Genomic DNA, 23,251 nt, shown 5'->3' on the forward strand with positions numbered 1-23,251 from the left:
AAAAATGGTAAAGCAACTCGAGGAAATGCTGCTAAAATATCCTCCACTTTTCAAAATGAGTAAATCTCTTATACAATGCATTGAAAATAAGAATGTCAGTTATTGCAACAAAGGCAATTAACAAAGTGAAACAAGTTGCTACATTAGAGTTATGTTAAGCCTGCCCTTCTGATGGCTGCCAGCCATCAAACCGCTTCCCACATCTAAACCAGTCTTCAACTGATTGATACAGATAGCTTAGAAATAAATGTTAAATATGATTGGAATAATGATGGCAACATTAGTGTAGCCTAACCAAGAAGGTAAAAATAAAAATAAAAAACAGTGAGGCTCCTACTCTACCTGATCACCCAGTAGCCAGTAATGCCACTTGAAATCAATAGCATTAATCTAAAGTATCCAGGTTATCCATCAGTGAATGAGGCTCATCAAATTATACAGCTTGAGCCTTCCGGCCTTTCTTTATTGAATGGCCTGTTTTCCGCTTGTGACGGCTAAAATCAGATACAAATCGGAACGTTTGACCACAACCTGGTTCCCGACAGACATAAGGACGATCACCAGTGTGTACCCTTATATGTTCAGTCCGGGCCCATGGCCACTTGAATGTCATCTGGCACCCCTTCCATGGGCAAACAAGTGGCCGGTCATTCATGTGTACCTTGCGGTGGAGTACGAGATACTTGTGTGAGAAGAATTTTTTACCACACCCTTTGACAGGGCAGATGTCCCTCTTGTGTAATGTTAAATCTTGCTTTGAACTGAAGCTCATGTTGCATCCCTCAATATCACATGTATGCTCTTCCTTGGAAAGATATGCAGCTTGATTTGTTTTACCTTTCCTCTTAGACATCTTAGTAGACAATTTGAGTTCATCAGGCTTGGAGGGTCGTTTCCTAAGACGTGAGCTAGGACCTCCTGCTTCATCTTTTAAATTAGACTTCCGCTTACTTATGCTGGCATCTTGTCCAAGCTGGCCACTTCTCAGAGTTTTCTTAAGTGAGGATCCAGAAGTTCCAGGTTCGTCATCAGTTTTTGAATTTCCATTTGCCACAGTGCATCTGGGTTTCTTATACTTTTCCTTCTGAGATGGCTTCTTTCTCTTCTTGGAAGATTTTGCGGCCTGACAATCAGCTGCTGAATTACTTTTGAGGGGAACTCCATTTGAATCATCTACATCTATCTGATCTAAAAGATCCTGATCATTTTCAAATGAATTTTGCCATTCAATCTGTCCTTGCTCCTCAGTTTCCTTCTTTTGGGCCAAGTAGGGGTGTACCTGGTTTGTCATCCAAACCTTACCACACCATCTACCAGCAACAACTATCTTCTTCTGCCTGCCTGCACGCCTTGCAGAAGCCCTTGACTTAACTGGGGAGTTACCAGTGGAATTGCAGCCAAAAGCCTTGTATATCACTGGATTATAGGGCATTTGCTTATTGTAGATGGGGGATTTGCTTAGGTTAGCAGTATAATATAGATTGATGTCTAATTTAACTGTCCAATCACTATTTGTGGGTATGACTTCCTCATCCTCCAAGGTTGCCTTGATTCTGTCTAAATCTTCTTTATCCGCATCCCTGAAATTGATATTCTTCCAAGTGTACCCAACTCTTAGTTCTCTTTCCAATAGTTTTGCTTCTGATTCAATCTTAGGATAATCTGCGTAGGCAATTAATGGGGAAGTCAGTTGATCTCTACTGGAACAACTACTACAGCATTGCATCAGAAAACATATATTTAATAAGAGCATTCTTCATTTCAGGGCAATTCCATGTTTCAGACAAACAAAACTACTTCAAAACTTGAAGTATATTGTTTTTGAAGCTGGACTAAAAAAGCTTAAATTCATTGATTGCAAATGGCACCCCAGCATGGAGCTTATGATTGTCAAAAGCAATGACAAAGGCACAGAACCTATTTAATATTTTAATGAAAAAAATATATGTTTGAATATATAATGTATTATATCATTTCTTCAGATGACAACTGTACGTTCTGTTCTACAGGTTATCCACGTAAAACAATTGCAGCAAGTAATTGTTTCTTGTTTGATTATAGAACATGCCAGAATGGCAGTAAAATATAGTTTAATATTTCGTTTGTAATATTAAAACAGGAAATTACAACATCAGCTTAGCAGAAGTCAAATTTCATATACCATAATAAATACAGCTTACAGTCATGGAGCTTAAAACAATTCCGATGAATTACCTTTTGGCAAAGGTAACATGGAATCAGGTTTAATGGAACAACAGCTCCAGACTAATTATAACAGCTTGAGTTCAAAGAATATAAGTGCAAGTCTAGTTGATCTACTTGGGAAGTGCACATATAGCTGCTAGATTGGAAAGACAAAAGGTTCGTCATGCCAATTAGCTGGACTAATAAATTAGGTTACCAGATTTTATCTTTGAATTGAAATAGAAGTTCGAGCCAAGTTCTACATGCAGGTCTGACAGGTGAGCAGTTTGTTAGGTTACCATCTATACCCTGCACCAACTCACAGTCCTGTATTACTAGCTTCCTGTGGAAGTCAGCCATTTCTTCCTCAACAGTCTAGGTGGACGTGTAAGATTTATTGCCCCATTCAAATGACAGACCATATTTTCCTTATGCATACCTCATCAGCTAAGTTGCATTCAACTTTAACCTTGAACCTTAATCAAGTTCTGGCATAGATTTCTGAGAATAATCAGATAATTAGGTCAAACCATGCCAAGCTAGCATATGACATCCAGAAGTTTGGTCCAGGGAAACAAATCATGAACAGGCTACAATCATTTTAAACTGAACCTTAGCATTTATTTGCAATCTTAGCAATTTTAACAAAATAGCAAAAATTAGGTAAAAAGAAGAAACAAAACAAGCAGGAATAGTGATGTAGAAGCGCCATAAAGAACTAAAACATGTTTACATAAGACATTTAATTAACTTGACAAATCACCTGGATGGCATAGAAGCATCATATGCCCCCCACCCATATGCCTGAGTTGTTCTTCAACCTCTTTAGCATGCTCCAGACAGAATACATGCATCCGGGAAGAATCTCTTTCTGCCCCATGAATAAGTGAAGTGGTTGAGTTCATTATTTTTGTATCTACTTTCCTATCTTCTGGACATATTGCTGCAATTTTTTCAGGCATAGCCAAATTGTTAGAGATATCACAGTTCGCAGAAAGATTTCCCACTGTAGCAGTTGGCTTTTCCTTCTTCAAGCTACTGGAACAAAGTTCAGCAGTTTGACTACTCTGACACTCACGAAGTTCCCTGCTATGAACATCTGTAGATTCTGTTACATTTCTGTTGCAGGATCTAGAAGTATCTACTATTGTCTCATTTTTTTCTAAAGTGCATGCTCCTGCAAAATTCCTGTTTTCTTTCTGATTTGAACTACATAATTCTAATTTCAGGTGGCGTTTTTCAACAGCAATATCATGTCCATCTAAATTATCAGAACTATCAACAGATTGAGAACTTTGAGCAAACATCTCATTGTAGTCTGCACCAGGCAAGTCCAAATCTTCATTGACTACACCTCTTGAGCCTTGATTAGCTAATGATAAGGATTTTGTTGCAGCATTTTTATCAAAGAGAGTGGAGTTTTCATGTGAAACACTTTCATCATCATTATCTGAAAGGTCTGCATAAACAGAAGCTAAAAGATCGAGCGCAGAAGTGTCTCCAGGACATCCAACATCAGACATTACTTCAGCCTGGTCTGAAACTTGAACTGCATATGCATTAAAATCAATAGAAACACATTTCAAAATTTGACGGTTGCTCTATACGGGTATACCTCTATACCAAAAAACATGAAATTAAGAAATAAAAATAGTATAATTAGCTCTAAGAAATTTGCTTCAAATTTTCAGCATGAGAAATGAAGGCAATGGATAGAATCGAAATAACATTATTATTAATTCTAGGCACAAAGAAAATTATAGTTTAGAGAAAGAAAATTATAACAAATTTCCTGAGTGACCGTGCACAAGCATGCCAACTGAGAGTCAATTTATGAAACCTCTCCATCAGAAGTTCATTGAAAATTTTACAAACTTTACTACACCAAAAATACAGGCTGAAATTAATTTTGCAAGAGTGCAAGTTGGAAATTGTATTTCACACATGATTGACATAGTTACATGTAAAGGTGTCTAACTGCTATGATATGATTAGATTATGCAAATTCTTGACAAGAAAAACAAGCAGAAAGATGCTGATTAACTGTGATGTGGATACTTATAGACCGTGCCTTCAACAGTACAACTAAGGCAAAACGTTCATGATTTTTACCTTATTCATAAATAACTAAAGCTCTGGTTTTGTTGGTCTTGTCTATGACTAAGAAGAATCTAATATATTGGGACCAATATGTTGCCATCAAGCCCTGGATATTGAGCCAATCTGCAAGGACTTAGCTTAGGCCTACATAATTTTGGCATATATCAATGTGAAAATAGCCTAGTAGTAGACACACAAATAGCAGGGCTCTATCAAACTGCAAAACTTCACTTCTTTAGTCTCTTAATGTAGGGAAAGTTGCAAAAAAAATTACAAGATAGCAAATTCTGACACTGGAGAATCTGGAAATTAACAATGAAGGTTATAGACCCAATGCCTACCTTATTTATGCTTACCATGTAATTAGATTTAATTTTCTAATGTTGTCAGTTGAACAAAAATCTTATATGATGGTCTCACTGCATGAACATTGAAAAATGATGAATAGACGACGTTACTGTATACAAAATACTGATGCTTTCTGTCCATCATCTAAACGCTAAAAACACATTAATCAGCCAGAAGCAACATAAGTTTTGGCATCCAGCATAATGGAACCAAAGATGGAAGCATTATCTTAGTCATAGCATGAAAAAATAAAGATCAACAGAACTGCAAGTGATTTCAGATATGCAATGAAAGTAATATAACATTGTCCCGCATTGAAAATTATCAGACAATTTCTGAAAGAACTAGTGGTGTTGAACAATTTCAAAAGATGACTTATCACATAGCAGACTCTGAATGGTTGGGATAGATGGTTTGTATTTTTTTTCTGGTTATGATATTGTATAATTTCCCAAGGGTGCAACTAAACAAATAGATCAAATCCCACACAGGGAAAATTACTAAGGTTTCCGAAGGTAGCCCTCTACCTATATTATATTCCTATCCATTTGTAAATTTACAAAAAAGGCCCTAATGTAATTATAGATAGGTCTTCAACACACGGGATCGGTAACATATTGGTATTCGGAATACATTAATCTTTGAAAAAAAACAGGTGATATTTCTGATTTTGAATTATTTGCAGTGAAAGTATAATCCTAGTGCAATCTTGAGGTTATATCTTACCAATGTCAATGGATTTGTTTCTGCTTCTCTTCCAACTTCTTTCTCTGTCTATGCCACTATCTTTTCCTGAACCAACAAGGGGATTATGAAGGAAACCACAATCTACAGACATGAGATAATTGGCAGCTCTCTCAGTGGGTTGAATGATAGCTACACATGCAAAGCTCAAGATTCCACAGGTGACACATGACAATAATCCTTGATCTAGCATTCCTTCACCTTGCCTTGTTCCTTCTTTTCCACCTTCCACTTTTTGTGAATCAGATGGCAAATGTTGGGGATCAGAACTAGGGAATTTGCTCCATGTTCCTGATGAGTTTATTTTGCTGCTCTGTATTTGTACAGAATTTCCATCGGTAGGAAACAAGCCATTGAAATCTCTGACAGTTGTTTTCCCGCTTAAACCAACAGCATTCGAAGGAGAAAGTTCTAATGCTTCTAGAGCTCCTTGCTGACTACATAAGCCAAGTGGCAATCTTGGCTTTACTTTTACTTGGGTTCTCATCAATGAATATGAGCATAAAGGACTTTCAGGTACACTCTGAGGAAGAACCACACAGGATGTTCCCGTATCAAGAAGAATGCTAAGTAAATGATTATTCTGAATCACATTTTGAACAAATGCTTTTTTTATCATCTCTTCCCCTTCTCCTTTCATTTTATGCTTGAGTCTGGAACTCCGTGGCTCACTTCCAAAGCCTATGGGCATCCTGGAAAAGGAAAGCAGCATCCATTCATTTTAATATTTTCTGATATGACAGCATTAAAACATCAAGGATGATGAGACAAATAACCATTTGTAAAAAGATTGTTCTTCTTTGATCTCAGATCTTAAGGAAAAAGAAAAGTTTCTAACATTCATCACAACAACAATAGTGAACTCATATCACATTCATGAGTCATGACACCTATTGAACTCAAACACAAATTAGCAAGTACAGGGTTGCATGACCAAAGCAAAACTTGTAGCATAATATTCCATTGTGAAGAAAATGCAGAAACAGCATCAAATTTAGCTAATGAGTTGTATTTTAAAATGCAGAAACATTTCTTGCAACTGCGAAAAAAATCAGCTGATATAGACCAAATTTTCAAACTTATTGATACATGCATATGGTTATACTTTAAAACTTATATGGTGAGCGTTGACATCCACATTATGCAATTGGGCTCCATATGCCCTATATGTCAAAGAAGACAGACACACCTTGAAGAATATCCATTGCTAATATACATCATACTGACATGATTGGAGTCTCAACTCCCAGTACCAATGAAGTTGTATTCAAATGTCTACTATTTTTATTATTATTAGAATGCACTGTTACATTTGTGGCCAAAGCCAGCAACCCTTGGTTCGGAAAAGTGAGACCAAAGATGGAACGGAGTTCCTACTTGCATTGGAGCTCCATGACCTTTGCAGTAGGAGTCAGGAGTGTTGCATGAGAATAGAGCCAGGGCTCGCTAAAGGTGAGTACTCCAACACAACTACAAAAGTAACCCAGATCTGTAATTCACAGCATCTTCGACCCCAATGATAATAGACAACTCTGACAATTATAGTTGGCTCTATCTCATAGTATAAATTATTGTTTGCACCAGTTAAACTAGCGAATCAGAGAAAAATAAGTGTACAACATAAAAACAAATTTTTGTGTGCAATCAAGACAGGATAAACACCATGGGTAAAATGGCCATTTTAATCATTTTCAGGTTTCTATCTCCTTTGCTTTCTTCCCAAGTAAAGCAGCCTTGATGTTAAAATTTCATTCTCCAATTTTGTTTCTTCCCTAGTAAACAACAGGGGAAAAAATCCAAACATTCTTTCTGTCTATCTTTTCTATTTCCTTCTTCCCAAGTAAATGGGGTCTTAATTTTCACTGATATTGCTTTCATTATATTTTTGAGCTTTGAAGATTGCCATATAAATTTCTTTCATCTACACCCATCCTGATTTAAATTAGGATACCACATCACATCACTTCAGTGCTCCCACAGATGCTTTCTCCTCAAAATACAAATATGATGCAACTTTATAAAGTAATAAAGCATTTGTATTATTTTTCAAAAGTTGAAAAACAATGTTTAACAGTTTGATCAAGACCAATCTCAACATTTTATTGGATTAGAATGATACCATATCATATTGTACCAACAATGCAAAATAAAAAACAAATAAATGACAAAATTTGATGACTTGTTTCGAGTAGTATACCACATCTAAGGAGTGGTATATGAATCATATTAGGTGTGTTGTATGGCATATGCCAGTAAGTGCTCACAGTTCGTAGAGAACCACAAGAAACAAAGTGGTCCTCCTAATGAACATCTCTTGGACTGACAAATTCAATCCAGGGCAGTGTGGAAAAGTTTTTCAAACCCTAATTGCAAAGCACCTTACTTCTCTATCAAACTGTCTCCTTTGAAACAAAGAGTGTGCAAAAGGAAACCATTGTAGTGTGGAAATCATTGTTCAAGTTAGTGGCAATGCAAAACCAACCTAGATAGGATACTTGCATCCTTCTAGAAACTAGTTAGGCAGATAATTACATAGACAGTGGTAGTTCAATATATTGAACAGGAGAAGTACATTATAGAAAAGAGTGAATCAAAAAAATAGGATACCTTAATAATCACATATAGCATACTGCCATTAAATAGGGACCTAATTTAGTAGATCAAATCCATGGACAGTGCAAAATTGAAACACAAACAAATTTCAGAGGAATCATACTAAAGAAAAAGATTACTTAGTTATACTATCCTACTGACATTAGACCCACTGCAACTAGAGCCAATTTGGTTTGGTTTCCTTTCCATCCCACATTCCTCATACTTTACGACCAACTACTAGTGCCAAAGAAAATATATAACAAAAAGATTACAGTATAACACTAACAAAAGAAACTTAAGATAAACAAAAACAGAAGCCATCACAGAATGATGATACCATAGTTAAAAGACAAATTTGAATAAAACAACTTGCAATGCATCAATCTGCTAAAGCTAACCTAGTATGTAATGATAATGCAAGTGCCAATGAAATATATAACAAAAAGATTACAGTATAACACTAACAAAAGAAACTTAAGATAAACAAAAACAGAAGCCATCACAGAATGATGATACCATAGTTAAAAGACAAATTTGAATAAAACAACTTGCAATGCATCAATCTGCTAAAGCTAACCTAGTACGTAATGATAACGCAAGTGCATATAGCAACTGAAAATGAGAAACCATAGGTGGATAATTCATTGAAGCCCTTCGAACTGCAGCTTCTTTGGCAAATTTCAACCATTCAGGAGTAGCAATGTTTGCTGCCTCCCCGCAGTTGAATCCTGTGAAGACATTAACAAACTAGTTGTAATTATGCAACACTTCCCAAAATGCACCAACGTGGTATGTTTATTGTTGAAAAACTGTTGGTTAGCATGATCCAAGACATTGGTGTAAATATGAGAAAATTCATGTTACAGAACCTTGTCTTGGGAATGATACAAGCATCAGTGAACATATCAAGGCTAAAATGATTTGGAAATAACAAGGTGATGGATAAGAAGGCTACTAAGTTTTGGTTGTTTCTAGTCCAAAATAATTCAATTTAAATTTATCACATGAAATGTATGCCATAGCATGTTATAAGCATCCTTTATCTCCTGGCCCTGCCAACGAGTAGAAGAAAAAAATATCAGAAGGAATCATATACATTTCTGGGAATAAATGTGCTCTCATACCATGCCTGATTCTTTTTTACTCTTTATTTCCTGATCCCCATTTTCAAATTAAATTTCCAATTATTTCCCAGTGAAATTTGAACAAAGGATAACACTTTTGTTTCTTATCTTGGTATTGTAAATAGCATCTTCACAGTTCTGTTGTCATACCAGTCATCCTTCTTTTTTTTCCTACTACTACTATATTCAAAAAATATTCTACTATTAATCACCTATTAAACAGTCATTTAGAATTAGATGTAGCAAAAGTATAGATGAGGAAACAGTAATTAGGTGGTTAAGAAGTTTGAGATGTGGAGTTTACATGATTAACATCTCGGCTTAAAAGCAAAACCAATTATATCTTCAACCAACCTAGAAGTCATAAGTTTCATTTTTAAGTCATTTGTTTTCAGTTTCGACCATTAGAACTCTTGATTAAGACAAGAAAAGGCAAACATTTTGGCTAAATAAGGAATTAGATAGTGATTTACACAACATTAGGTCACAAAAAGTCTTAGATACCACTACATGGGGAAAATCTTTGTAAAAGAATAGCAAAGACAGAAAACCAAGGTAAAAAAATACAATTAGAAATAGTTCTCAAGTTGTCACTCCATATGGATACATATCCAATAACGAAGTCTTGAACCACCCCTATAGCAATATTTGGCCATCTAAGTCAATAGTAAATTCTCCATAGTAATTAATTAACTGCAGGGTGAAATTGTTTAGGAATATGTTTTCATATTTAAAAAGGGAAATATAGTACTACTGCTATCCTCAAACAAAAGACTAATAATATCTCTTATCAACAGTGTTTTAACTTCTAGTTCTATATACATCAAAATAAGTCTGCTTATACACATTATGACTATGCTGCTTCAGCAATATATCAACTGAACTCAATCTATTAAGTTATATACACTTTTCTGCATTGGCTAATATATATTCAATCCATTTACAGATTATCGATAAAATAGGGTGAGGTTTTGAGCAATATGATACTGCTTAAGGCTGCAAAGACTGACCCCCTCCTCAGACTCCAATTAGTGGGTGACTCATTCAATGGAACTGCCCCCGTAAGACTGTCAAAAAGTACCTAGGTATATATGAATCACAGTTCATCCAAATACCATCTTTGCTTCCATCCATCAATAGAAGGACTTTATTGAGAAATACTGAAGGTCTGCTGTAAAAGTATGTTAGGAGGGCATCGCTTACCATGACTGAATCCCATATGATAAGCTCCAGGAAATGTGACAACAAACTCTCCAGCATTTTGGACCAACCTGCTCAAAGAAAATAAACTAGTTATAATGAACAAAAAAGGAAGGATAGTGGGGATTCCAAAATCAATCTGTGCAAATATCACCTGCAGCATGGGATTCCCATCTGAACAAATACTTCAGGAGACATAACAGTGGTCTTCTCACCCAGGATGGCAAAAGTCACTGTCAAGGTTTTATTCATTTTAACTAATGGTCTACCAAGTCATTTAGATACTCTAATGACCTTTTTAAGTAGTTAAAAAAATCATTGTGTAAAAACATATAATGCCATTAAAGGCAACCTTCTTAGTTAATATTTAATTGAAAAAACTAGGTGTGACAGCAGCATGCTTATAAGAAACTAAAATATTACAAAAGAAATTTCATGCATCAAATGTCAAGAACATAAAATAAAATATAAAATGTAAAGCAAAGGAGAATTTATCATTACTACAAGAAGATTCCTGGAGTATGTAATTAGTCAGAAATTAGGAAGGAAAAGAAAAAAAAAACACTTATAGCAATTGATTAAGCGGAATCATCTAAAATGTGCTAGCATGGATGTACCATCCCTGTAAATCATTAAAAAGATAACCTTGTTCCAAGCATGCAGCACATCATTGTAAGCATTTGACTGTTCTAGAATGTTATGATCATGTATAATGGCAACAAGCCACAAGATTAGATGGTATAGGGCCATGTCATGCCCATATCAGTGATTGCACAAGATGGAAGGACATGATTACAACATTCAGCACATTAGTACAGAATTGTCATTTCAAAAGCAGCAAATCAAGATTCAAGAGGATAACACATCAATTCAAAAAAAAAAAAATCCATTGAAGACGATGCATCTGATTATACTATGATCAACTAATCAAAGGACACATGCAGATTAATTCATCCAAGCGGCCCCTCAGTGGCTAAGCTTCTACAAGCATGTGCTAGGTATCACATAGACCATGTAATGCAACATTTCTACTTGGGTTATAGCCTTCACATGGGTTATAGTAACCAAAATCTAACTACCTAGAAAGCATTTAACATTTCTACTTGTCAGTTGGTTGCTTTAGAGGCTGTCACTGTCAGGCATGATCTCTAAATTTTTAGAATCTATTATTTCACATGTAGATTTCTAGATTTTTTTTTTCTTTTTTGCCCTGTTCATGAGGGTACAACGTAGTTGAGTCCGTTAATATCTGTTAGTTCTCTATTCCAATCTGTTCCGTTACCTAGGCAGCAAAGTCCTTAAAGTGTAGGTGGTGAAGAAAAGGATCATGCGACCATGATATGCTGAGAGCTACACAAAGAACTAAAGAGAAAATAGGAATGCAGCATAAACGAGCATATTTAGATAGCTAGACTCACTGAGAGGGTTCAACTCCCCGCCGTAGCCATGCATCCGGACCACCTCCTCAAATGCGAGTCTGGCATCCCTCGGCACTCCGTACCATGTTTTCCCTGAGCCCGTGTGGAGGTAATTTAAGCTATGCAGCTCATGGTCCTCAACGTGCCACGCGAACCAGCTGAAGAGCATGGCAACGTACACCATGGGGGAAGTCACCCCTGGAATCTCCTCCTTCATCAGCCGGAGCAGAGAGCTCTTGGCCCGGGACACGCCCCGCATGTTCCAAGCAGACTCACCGACGTTAGCCGGGACACGATCAGGCCAGGAGCTCCTGCCCGAGGCAGGGAGCGGTACGAACCCGGACCCAGGCATGTCGTTGGCGTACTCAACGGTGAAGGGCTTGTCCGCAGAGGCCCGCCAGAAGAGGGTCTCGATCTCAAGCGGGGAGAGCGCTGCGGCAGAAGCGGCCTTCCGGCTCACAGTCCGGCGTAGATACGAGCGCTCGAACTTCCGAGCCTTTGCCTCGAACTGCTGGAGCGTGCAGTACGCGCCGCTCTGCCATACGTGCTTCTGGACGGGGCGGGGGCGGCGGGGGCAGAAGCCGATCTGCTGCTGGCGAGTAGTGAAGGTCGGGGGCTGCTTCTTGGAGGGGGGACATCGGGCGGCGAATGAGCGGTTCAGATTGGCGAGGGCGGTCTTCTTGGGGGGCGAGGGAAAGGGGGGCACGATCTTGCAGATGCCGAAGGGGGCGGCCTCCTTCTCGATCTTGAGGATGTAGGCGATGGGGTCGTGGAACTCATGAGGCTTCGGATGGAACTCCGGCGCCGATGGCAGCGACCGGAGCCAGGGCGGCACCTCGAGGGGAGGCAGCTCGGGGGCCGCCGAGCCAGGGGAGGAGGGCGAAGCTCCGTCGGCCATCAGCGGTGGCGGAGCAGGATCACCCTCATGGCCTCATGTCCATGTAGAAGAGAGAGCTTCCACTCTGCCCGGATGGCCTGCTCTTCTCAGCGATGTGAAGAGGGAGAGGAGCCAGAGCAGGGGAAGCGAGAGAGAGAGAGAGAGAGAGAGAGAGAGACAGAGAGGAGAGAGAGGCGTCAAGTAGAAGAGGGAGAGTAACGGAATTACATATATGCCCCTGAAAGGTTTTCGCTTTTACCAGCAAAATTTAGAGGGAATTTAGTTTTGCCACCTTTAAATTTACGCACTTTTCAGAACGCCCACCGCATATATGAATTTCCTCTTTCGCTACCTGTAGTTTATTATATTCCTCTTTCGCCCCCCCCCCCATTAGTCTAATAAATTATTTCATTTTACCATTAAAATTTTGCTTGGCCTAACATTCATTGAGCATCTTCTCCTATTCAATCTTCCTTTCAAGCTTCACTTAGTAGTTTTGTTAATAAAACTAATTAAATTTACACATTTAACTAATTTTATTGGCAAAAGGAAGTTAACATTGATTTGATTACATCTTTATTGATTGAAAAACTCAATCTTTGTTCGGAGTAATGGTGCAGTGGAAAAACATCTTCGTAGTTTCTCAAATATCTAAAGATTGAGTTCCTATTATGATGATGTCCAATAAAAATTTTTTATAAAATTTTAGTGGAAAACTCATACAACGTATGTATATAATATTTGAATAACTAGTGATATTGAAGTACCACATTAGAAGTCACTTCACTTTTTAAATTTACTTAGTGTGTGAAATGTGAGTTAGTTTGTAATTAAGATATTATATTATTGCATAGCAAGATTCTTTAGTTTAATAGCTTTTTTTCAATCTATGTTTAATATACAAATACTGGGGTTCCCATTCTCATCCTTTATCTTACTCTCACATAATAAACTATTAGAATAAGAGGTAAAAATTAAAAGGGCTTTGTTTATTTTTATTATCAAAAGGGCATTTTAGTTTTTGAAAAATATATAATATTATAATAGTTTTCACCAAATTATTATAAAGTAAAATAAAATTATTTTAACATTATTAAAATAATTATTATTGAATATTATTATATTAAAATATTCTTTTTTAATTTAATTACATTTGTTTAAATAATTTTGTTCAAACTATTATATTATTATTAATATAGAGCAATTTGACCAATATTATTTTAGTAGTTTTGGCTAAATAATTTTGAATAAAACTAGTAGATATTTATAGTTGTTTTAAACAAAGTCGCTATAATAATATTAGAATAAAAATATTTTTAAAATAACAAATGAGATAGATATTATTTTAATATTTTTAAAATCGAGACGCCTTTTGATGAAAATTATAATAAAAAACACTCTTTTAATTTTGCCATGAATTAAGCTTCCCTATTATATTTTTATCCAACTTCTCTAGAAGGTAGATGACTTTTCTTCTTATTCATCTATTAGATAAATTCATATCACAATTTACACGCACTTATTTATCATATTATGCTCTAAAATATTCATCATTATTGATATTTGAATCTTGATACTCTTATTTATTCTTGAGTGATTTACCACTACATCACACCCATGGGAGCATAGATCTCATTTATTTATTTTTTATACAATTCAAATGTATGAGTTACGCTCAACTAATTTTAGAGGTAGATAATCTTTCTCCTAATTTATCTACCGAGTAAATTTGTAACACAACTTATGCACACGCAAAGATCAACCTCTAAAATATTCATCACTATTAGAATTTAAATCATGATCATCTTTTTTTCCCCTTTAATATTTTATAACGGTACCACACTTACTACCTGTCATCTTTAACATGATTCTAAAGAGAATTGAAATGAGATTAGTAGTGAATTGAAATTTTAAAAAATAGAGCATATAGAAATGTTGATAAATCTTGGATGATAAATTAATTAATTATTTTTTTCAAATTTAAATATTAGCATGGGGTATTTATTTCAATTTTTAAATATAATCCAGGTATATACATGTACATTGGACTCAATTAACCTGTCTAATTCACTCCTCCAATAAATTTAAAAGAACGAATGCTTTCTCGTCAATAATTAATGTCTTAAATTTTTTATTCCATTAAAAAATATATTAATGCAGATTTAAATTATAAATATTTAATTAATCTATCAAACAAACGTTAACGTTGCACCATGAGTGCTGGGGCATTTATTTCAGTAAACCTCCAACAAATACAAATACAAATAGATTAGTAGTTAATTAATGTCCTTCAAATTCATTAACGAATTAATTGACATAGTTCAAAACAAAAACATTGACTTTATCAAGCTTATTTTGTCGTTTACTTAATTTGGCCACTTGTTTCCGAACCCTATGTGCTCGTTTCATTTCAGCCCTTAAAAATTTAGGATTTGCATGCCGCCCAATCATGCAACGTAGTGTGATATATTTTGATTTAAACACTTCGACGGTTTAAAACGAACGGGTTGAGTCTGTGATTATCGAAGTTTTTGCCGAATAAATAAAATCAAAAATTTAAAGGACAATTACGTAAAAACAGACGTATTTTTATTACGTTGCTGAGCACAAGTGGGGGCGAAAGCGACCGAGGGAATCACATTTATGCCGCTCTATGATATCTAAAAAACTCCTCTCAAAAATCCAAATCTATGGAGATTAAAAAAAGACATTAATAATGAAAATTAAAAAAAATAGAGAAAGTAAAATTTGATATTAAAAGTTATATTATACTATTGGATTTTAGTATTTATCAAAAAAGAAAAAATTATTATTTGAAATCCTAAAATTAGGATTATTTTAGATCATGCCTAATATAACTCGCAAGCAATAGGTCAGATATATATCAATCATAAATCAAATAATATAATACAATTATTATTTTAATATGATATTTGTATTGAATAATTAATACTGTATATGATAATGAATGAGAAAATCGAAACTAAATTATTTGTTGTTATTATTATTGAGTAGTCCATTTTGAGGGTGATTTGATTAGACCTATAATTTGGATTAGTAAGAGATCTCGATGAATATGATCTAATGATCATGTTATTAGGGAAATACTTTATTTGGGTGCGAATAAATTATATTTCACTAAAAAGATAATTTTATATGATTTTAAGATCTCATTTTTTATTTCACAATTTATAATGTTTTGTCCCTAAATAGACTCACTATATCTTGAAAATGAGTTAATGAGCTATACCTTTACCATATTAAGATAAAGCATTGAGTCAACTAAAATAATCTTTTAGTTTTGTCTGGTAATTTATTCGTACAAAGTAGGAATCAATCATTAAATATCATCCACTAGTTGACCGTAATCACTATTTAAAAAAAAACATAAAGGTACAGACTAATTATATTTTAAAATTAAAGTTTTTATTATTAAGAGATTCTAAATACCCTAAATAGGATATTAGTATTTTATTGTATTTAATATTATTAACCATAAATTATTTACGAGATGTTATGGAAAGAGTATAGTATTTTGAAAAAAAATAATAAAAAAAGGACGCTCCGGAGTTATCAAATAGCACTTCTTTTTTTTAAAAAAAAATCAAATTATTAAATAACTAGTATAATATGTAACAATTAATATAATATTGTTGTAGTATTATATTAATTAATTAATAATTTTTATAATTATGTAACAACTTTAAAATGATTTTGATCTTGATAAGTTTAAATAATTTTGATAAATTAGTAAAAAGTATTTCGATATAATAGTATTTAGGATTTAAAATTTAAGATCAAAATTTTTGAATTTAAAGTTTAAATTTAGAATTTAAGATTTATCTATAACTATATAAAAGTTATTTAGCCGTTTCTAAATTTTATTTAGCATACTTTTGATTTCTTGCTTAAGTTTTCTTTTATAAAAACAAAACACTCTAGATAGATTTTGGTAAATTACATAAATAATTATTATATTTTAACTGATGAGTTAAATACTTGACCAAAATTTATTATAAAATTAAATATAACCTATGACATAAAGTCTTTAGAGAGAAATTTTAAAAACTTCTTATTGTGTTTCATTCAGGCTCGAGTCAAACTTGAATTAGTCTATTGAACTGACTCGAATCTAAGCAAACTGACATAATCAACTCGGGTTCATTTGAACTATTTGGCTTAAGATTTTACCTTTTTTAAGCCACCTTTTTCTTTCTGTATCGATGCACCACCCCTCATTTTAGGCTCTATTTGGATAGGGCAAGAAAATATTCATTATGAAAGGGGAAGGAAAGAGAGGAGAAGTAAAATATTTATGTTTTCTTTATTTAAAAAATGATAAATTTTAGTTAGCCTTATTGATTATCTCTGGGGTGATCGGTCCGGCTCCACGGAAATTTCTCACCGGCCACCAGGATAAATCGGGAAGTGCACGCAGCGGCCAGCCCAGCCGTTCAACATCCTTTGATTGCGCTCCCCATTTGGAGAAAAATTTCTACAAATACGCCGTAGTTGGGGATCGAACCGCAGGTGCCTAGGTGACAACCTGGATGTCCTACCGGGGCACCGTTGCTTCGGGAACAAAATGATAAATCCCAGTTAGCCTTATTGACTATCTCTGGGGGGTGACCGATCCGGCTCTATGAAAGTTTCCCACCAGCCACCAGGGTAAATCGAGAAGTATCCCTGGATGTTCTCTTTATTTAGAATGAATGGAAGATTCATTAATTTAATATATGTTACCTTGTTTTGGAGCAAATGAAGAGAAATGAATATTAAATATATAAAGTTATAAAAATACATTTACTTAAAAAAAAGACAACGTACATAGAGAACGGATGGGAAACTAAATTTTTTTATTAATATTGCATGTAAAAATTAGATAATAGAAGATCCTAAAATAGATAATACATGCTTTTTGGATAAATCTCCGTCTTTGAAATCTTGTTCTTGAAAAGATTTGCAACGAGGGCCGACGTCAACGTCGACATCGTAGAATACGAGCAGTTATACACTGAGCGATGATGACACACGTTATGTAAGAAGCAACGACACAAAGATGAGATATCTAACTAGATGAATTAATTTGAGAATTAATATTTTAAAACTAAGATAAAATTAGAATAAAATATTTTTTAGTTCTCCTTTCCCTTTCTTACATTCCAAATCGGAGTGTAAGAAATTTTAATGATTTTATGAGCATGGAATAGTAAAGCTTACTCTTCTCTTCCCTTTCCCTTTTTTAACTCACTCCATTCCAAACAAGGGTTCTTCACCTCCTATTAAACAAAGTGTTAGGCGATGTCGAGACATCCTTCGACTGCAACAATACCACCACCACGACATCACCGATGTGCCCCCCCCCCCCCCCCCCCCCCCCCTCTCTACATCTCTTCTTGACACACCAACATCCATAGTAACCCCTTCGTCGACATTCATAGGTCCCTCTCCAAACTAAGTTTTGGTTCTGGTAGTTCTAAATTGTTGGTATTATGAGTTGTGTGAAATACTGTAGAAGATCAATGACAATGCATTCAACGTTTTCCAAGTCACTTAAAGACTTCCAACATTTTTAATGTGAATGAACTTGAGGATGAATTATTTTTAACTTGGAGCGACTGATGTAGGATGATGATTTGAAGATTTTATTACTATTTTTTATAATTTTTAAAGTTAGAGTTTTTTAAAATTTAGAGTAGTTTGAAATTTTTTTATTTTTAAGTCTGTTTAGGATTTTTAGGATTTTATTTGTTAACAATTTATCTTAAAATTTTATATTTGAAGTCCGTTTAAAATTTTTAAGATTTTGAATCTATTAAGAAATTTTTTTTTTATTAGAAATCTTTCTTAGGATTTGAGTCTATATAAACATCTTATGAGTTGATGTTTAAGGGACAAGAAGTTTTGGTTGATTAAATAATTTTTTTTGAACAAAAACTTTAGAAGCGGCACTGTTGTGACTTTCTACTCGTGATTTTTTATTATTTTTTTAAATTTCTCAAACTTATTATCTTTTCAATTCTTTTTCAATCTTCCCTCTCTAGAATAATTATTATTTTATTTGATATTAGAATTATATTATTTTATTAAATAATTTAAATAGATTGAATTATAATTTGATTGATTCATAATTTGCGGGGTTTAAATAGATCAGCCCGTGTGAATTACGGATCGAGTCGGATTGGCCCGTGACGGTTGGCCCGCGAAGAAGAAAAAAAAATCAAATGAAAAACATTCAAAACAAGTTACGACTAACAACTCAGTCAACTACTAAAAAGTCAAACACTAGATAACAGACCCCGATCCAACGGTGCGATAAACGAAATCCTTTTATCTCTCTGGCTCTGTCGTAAAACGGTAAAACCCTACGTCCCTGTCCCATTCCCATCCGCCTCGCCGCCTCAGCGCCTCCCCGACGTCCCCATGAATCGCCTGCAGAGAAACTGAGAGAACGGCAGCCCCTGTCCTTGATCTCCAAGCTCGAATCCCACGAGTCCGGCAGTCCTTGATCTCCGAGCTCCTGTTTTGAGGTGAGATTTTTTTGCTTCCTTTCCTAGTTTCCTTCTATTTCCCTTCCCTTTTCTACATTTGTGATTTGCACGGCCTTTTGCCCCTTGTCCTCAGCCCGTGTCCTGCAAGATCTGTGCGTCGAGCATAGCAAGACAAACTGCCGAGCTTGCTGTTTCTTTCTCTTCCCATGCACACACAAACGCCACGCAGGACGCGGCTTCTGTTTGCTTGATTATCAAGCTGGGAATCCCTGCGATTAACACCAACCTTCACTTTTTCCCAGTGACGAGCAAAACTCGTTTGATCAATTGATTTGAAACTGTTATACACAGTTTGTGCTGTTTTTCAGAGTAAACGGAACGGGCTTCATTTCTCGGGATTAGCTTCTTTGTTCGTTTCGTTGAATCATGGAGGTTTTGACGTCGAGTATCAGAATTATGCTTCCTTCTCCTACCGGTCTCATCGATTCATCACCCAAATGTTTGGTCCTTAGATCGGCTTCTCGAGATGCTAGCTCTAGTTGTTTGGGCCTGAAACAAAGACAAACTCTAAAAAAGACTTATTCTTCTTTTAATGGAGTGGTGCCGACGGCCGGTAGGAAAAATTTGGGCTTCGAGTGCCGATGTGATGCTTCCGAGACGGAAACTTACGTGGAAACGAAGACCGCATCAGGAAGCTCAGCTCGAAGGAAAAGGTTGGCAGTTTTTGTCTCTGGTGGAGGTTCAAACTTCAGGTCTATTCATGAAGCAATCAAGGGAAAGCTGGTGCATGGAGATATTGCAGTTTTGGTTACTGATAAGCCAGGTAACTCTTTATCTTTTCGATATATGTGATGCTTCATGAGAGGAATGACTTGTGCACTATAGTTCATGACATTCGTTTGCTGATTCACTTTTTGTGGTTGTTCTGTGTCTTTTATAAATTTTGTTTCTCTAGTTTTTCGCTAGCAATTTTGACAATCTACCATACCATCTCATGTGATTCTTTATCTTTAGAATGCTCAATGTACATATAATTATCATCGTCAAGCTATTTGTCTCAATTATTTGGTATTGGCTACTTGTATCTTGTTTACCCATTAATTCTATGAAGTGATTTACATTACTGCAACTAGTTGTGGTACATTTATTCTTGTTTAGATGACAATTTTTCGTTAAAATGGATGAGGAAAAACCATCATAAAAAGGTAAAAGAAAATAAGGAATAACAGAGGTGTTTGAAAGCATGTATATGGTCTTGTACACTGATATAGATTTGTGGGCTGATTATCAAGGGCTTCATGCCTTCCATGTTCTTACCGTTGCATCTATGATGAAGAAAAGTTCCTCAGAAGACAGAAGTAAAGAAATGAGTAGAAAACGAATATATAAATATGGAGTTGTTTTAGTTCCAAACTCGTGCATTCTTTAACTGCTAAATCAATAGACTTTTCTTTTGCTTAGATTCAGATTGTGGATTATATCTCCTCACAATTGCTCAGTGAGATTATTCCAGTTGGGATTAAAGTAGGTAGTTTGTTTTATTTGTTGATGACCTCTAAACTAAAAGTGCAATCAATTTTTTCTGGCACACTGAGTTAGTATTTAAGATTCAAGCTGATATAAGTTTGCGATAATTATAGTAGTATGCATTTGGTGAGATAGAGTTGATGAACACAACCTCGAAATGAAGACAAAGGATGGAATATTATCTTTTCTGAAATTTTCACACTAGATAACCATGCTAGAATTTGTTTTTCCACTAACACTTTAATCACTTATAATTTTCTTTTTCTTTATATGCCTTCAGGTTGTGGTGGTGCCAAATATGCAAGAGACAATCAAATTTCAGTTGTTGTATACCCTCGTTTGAAGTCCTCATCTGATGGTGTATCAACTTCTGACCTTATTGCAATTTTAAGGTGAATATTCTTCTAGAGTATACCAATTCGTTTCCCCTTTGAATATATTATGCACTAGTGCTCATGGTTCATTGTAGATTTTATCCATGTGGTTTTTCCTTTTTTACCTGTGACATCGCATATTGTTAATGTTTTGCCGGAGAAGAAAGAATTGTTTGATTCTCTAATTTAGATGGTGGAAATGGCATAATGACAGAAATAAGTATAGTAAATATGATTATTATGTTCATTGCCTGTTTCTTTTATTTTAGTGGCTAATCAAATGACTCTAATTATTATGATTCAATTTAATTAGCTAATTTTATATCCTGATAGGAAAAAAAGGTATGATCTTTGTAACTTATAACAAAATAAACTCTAGAACTTAATAGTGTGTTTTGCATTTTGAATCAAATTAGCTTTTGGAACAAAATGCTAATTGTGGCTAGATTGTGAGACTATAGTCAGTTATTATAATGCAATCTCTCGTCGCTTATGCATTTCAGTCATTATCAACAGTACAAATACTAGATAGAGTGACAAGGTATTTCTCTTAATTACCATGTTGGTAAAACTTGTCTAGTATTCTCTTACATTATTATCTTTTATGTTCGCGAGATATTAAATTGCCTTATTTCATGTATTTCCTTACTGGCGACAGGAACTATGAAGTCGACTATATTCTTCTTGCTGGTTTCTTGAAGCTGATACCTGTTGAATTAGTTCGGCAATTTCCAAAGTCCATAGTGAACATCCATCCATCTCTCCTCCCTGCTTTTGGTGGTAAAGGATTTTATGGCATGAAGGTGCACAAAGCTGTTATAGAATCTGGAGCAAGGCATTCACTTTAACCTAAAGAAGTCACCAACTCAATGTCGCCATGTATTTTTGCAATTTTACCAATTAGAATTCAACTTACAGGTACTCAGGCCCAACCATTCACTTCGTTGATGAAAACTACGATACGGGCCGCACCCTGGCGCAGAGAGTAGTACCTGTTCTAGCAGATGACTCCGTTGAAGACCTAGCTGCTAGAGTCCTTGAGCAGGTTGTGATGTGATTCAGTGAATGCCATACTTATCGATAAACTGGATCAGTGAATGCCATTTGGTTTTGTCATAGATAATAACTATTGTTAAATTCATTGCAGGAACATAAACTCTATGTGGAGGTGGTTTCAGCTCTATGTGATGATAGAATTGTTTGGAGGGAAGATGGAGTCCCTCTTATACGCAGCAAAGAGAATCCAGAGAAGCTTTATTAGTCAGGAAGTGGAAGAGGGATGTCTTTCAACAAAGTCGCATGCTGGATAATCTAATTCAATAATATGAATTCTTGATCCAACTTACCAATTGCAACTCTTTTTATTTACATGTACAAGTTTGCTTTGGTTAGTTTGGTTGCTCATGTAACTGAGTTTCTAACATAATAAGATTTGGCACTTGAATCCAAGTATTGCTTTGTTTCATAAGGTATGACTAATATATCCTTGATGCTTCTGAATCATGTGTGTTTGTGTTAACTCTAATATTACTATAAATTGAATATAATGTTACTCTTAAACTAGTATGAATTTTGGATTGAGTATTTGGTTAAAATCAAATCGAACTAAATTTTTTGAATTAATTAAAATTAAATTAAATTAATTTTTTTTATAAAAAAATTAATTAATTAATCAAATTTTTAAATAAGTTTGAATAAATCAAATTGTTAAAATATTGATTAATTCAATTTTCATTCAAAATAATTAAAATTTTTAAATATTATAAAAAATTTATCAATTAATTAAGAATTTATAAATTATTTTTTATTTTGATTTATACAGTTTATTTAATTTATCTAAATTAGAAATTTTAAAATTGAAATGGAATTGAATTAATTAATTTTTTTAAAAAATAATTAACATTTTAAAATAATTAAATTAAAATTTTAAATTGGATACTTATAGGCTACTAGGCATTAGATATATAAAAATAATCAAATTAGATATATAAAATATCGTTGTTTATATGAACAATAATGAACCACAACAAACAACAACCGTTTAGCTTACTAAACACCATTAACAAAGGGGAAAAATAATGAAAATAAAATGTTTATATGAAGTGGCAACCGACGCTGGCTTCTCTCGGGCATTCCGTTGCTAAAGCCAGTGGATGCGCCTTTCCCGTGCCGGTGGTCCACGCAGGTGAGGCGCACGTGAGATCTCGACGCTTGTCACGAGCGAAGAACGGTTGGTAGATGGCGTCGAATGACTCGCATCTGACAGTGC

At 34.9% G+C, this 23,251-nt stretch overlaps 2 protein-coding genes across 3 annotated transcripts; one reads left to right on the plus strand and one right to left on the minus strand.

Moving 5' to 3' along the window:
• Positions 1–47: 47 nt before the first annotated feature.
• LOC141844240 (lysine-specific demethylase JMJ705-like) lies at positions 48–12,696 on the minus strand. The gene is made up of 7 exons (XM_074732272.1): positions 11,714–12,696; positions 10,450–10,528; positions 10,299–10,366; positions 8,549–8,699; positions 5,359–6,068; positions 2,948–3,733; positions 48–1,662 (listed from the first exon to the last, which is right to left on the minus strand). The coding sequence occupies exons 1-7, from the start codon at positions 12,609–12,611 to the stop codon at positions 434–436; spliced, it is 3,921 nt and encodes a 1,306-aa protein (XP_074588373.1). The 5' UTR covers positions 12,612–12,696; the 3' UTR covers positions 48–433.
• Positions 12,697–18,975: 6,279 nt separating this feature from the next.
• Positions 18,976–22,364, plus strand: LOC141844368 (phosphoribosylglycinamide formyltransferase, chloroplastic). 2 transcript variants are annotated; one of them, XM_074732419.1, is made up of 6 exons: positions 18,976–19,120; positions 19,215–19,904; positions 20,889–21,000; positions 21,641–21,817; positions 21,901–22,027; positions 22,130–22,364. In XM_074732419.1, the coding sequence occupies exons 2-6, from the start codon at positions 19,508–19,510 to the stop codon at positions 22,241–22,243; spliced, it is 927 nt and encodes a 308-aa protein (XP_074588520.1). In that variant the 5' UTR covers positions 18,976–19,120; positions 19,215–19,507; the 3' UTR covers positions 22,244–22,364. The 2 variants fall into 2 exon arrangements, with proteins under 2 accessions (XP_074588520.1, XP_074588521.1); XM_074732420.1 differs by having other exon boundaries at positions 19,450–19,904.
• Positions 22,365–23,251: the final 887 nt, after the last annotated feature.

Source organism: Curcuma longa, chromosome 13 (assembly GCF_044706935.1).
Source record: "Curcuma longa cultivar G26 ecotype Majalengka, Jawa Barat chromosome 13, ITB_CL_G26_1.1, whole genome shotgun sequence".
NCBI classification, from domain to species: domain Eukaryota; kingdom Viridiplantae; phylum Streptophyta; class Magnoliopsida; order Zingiberales; family Zingiberaceae; genus Curcuma; species Curcuma longa.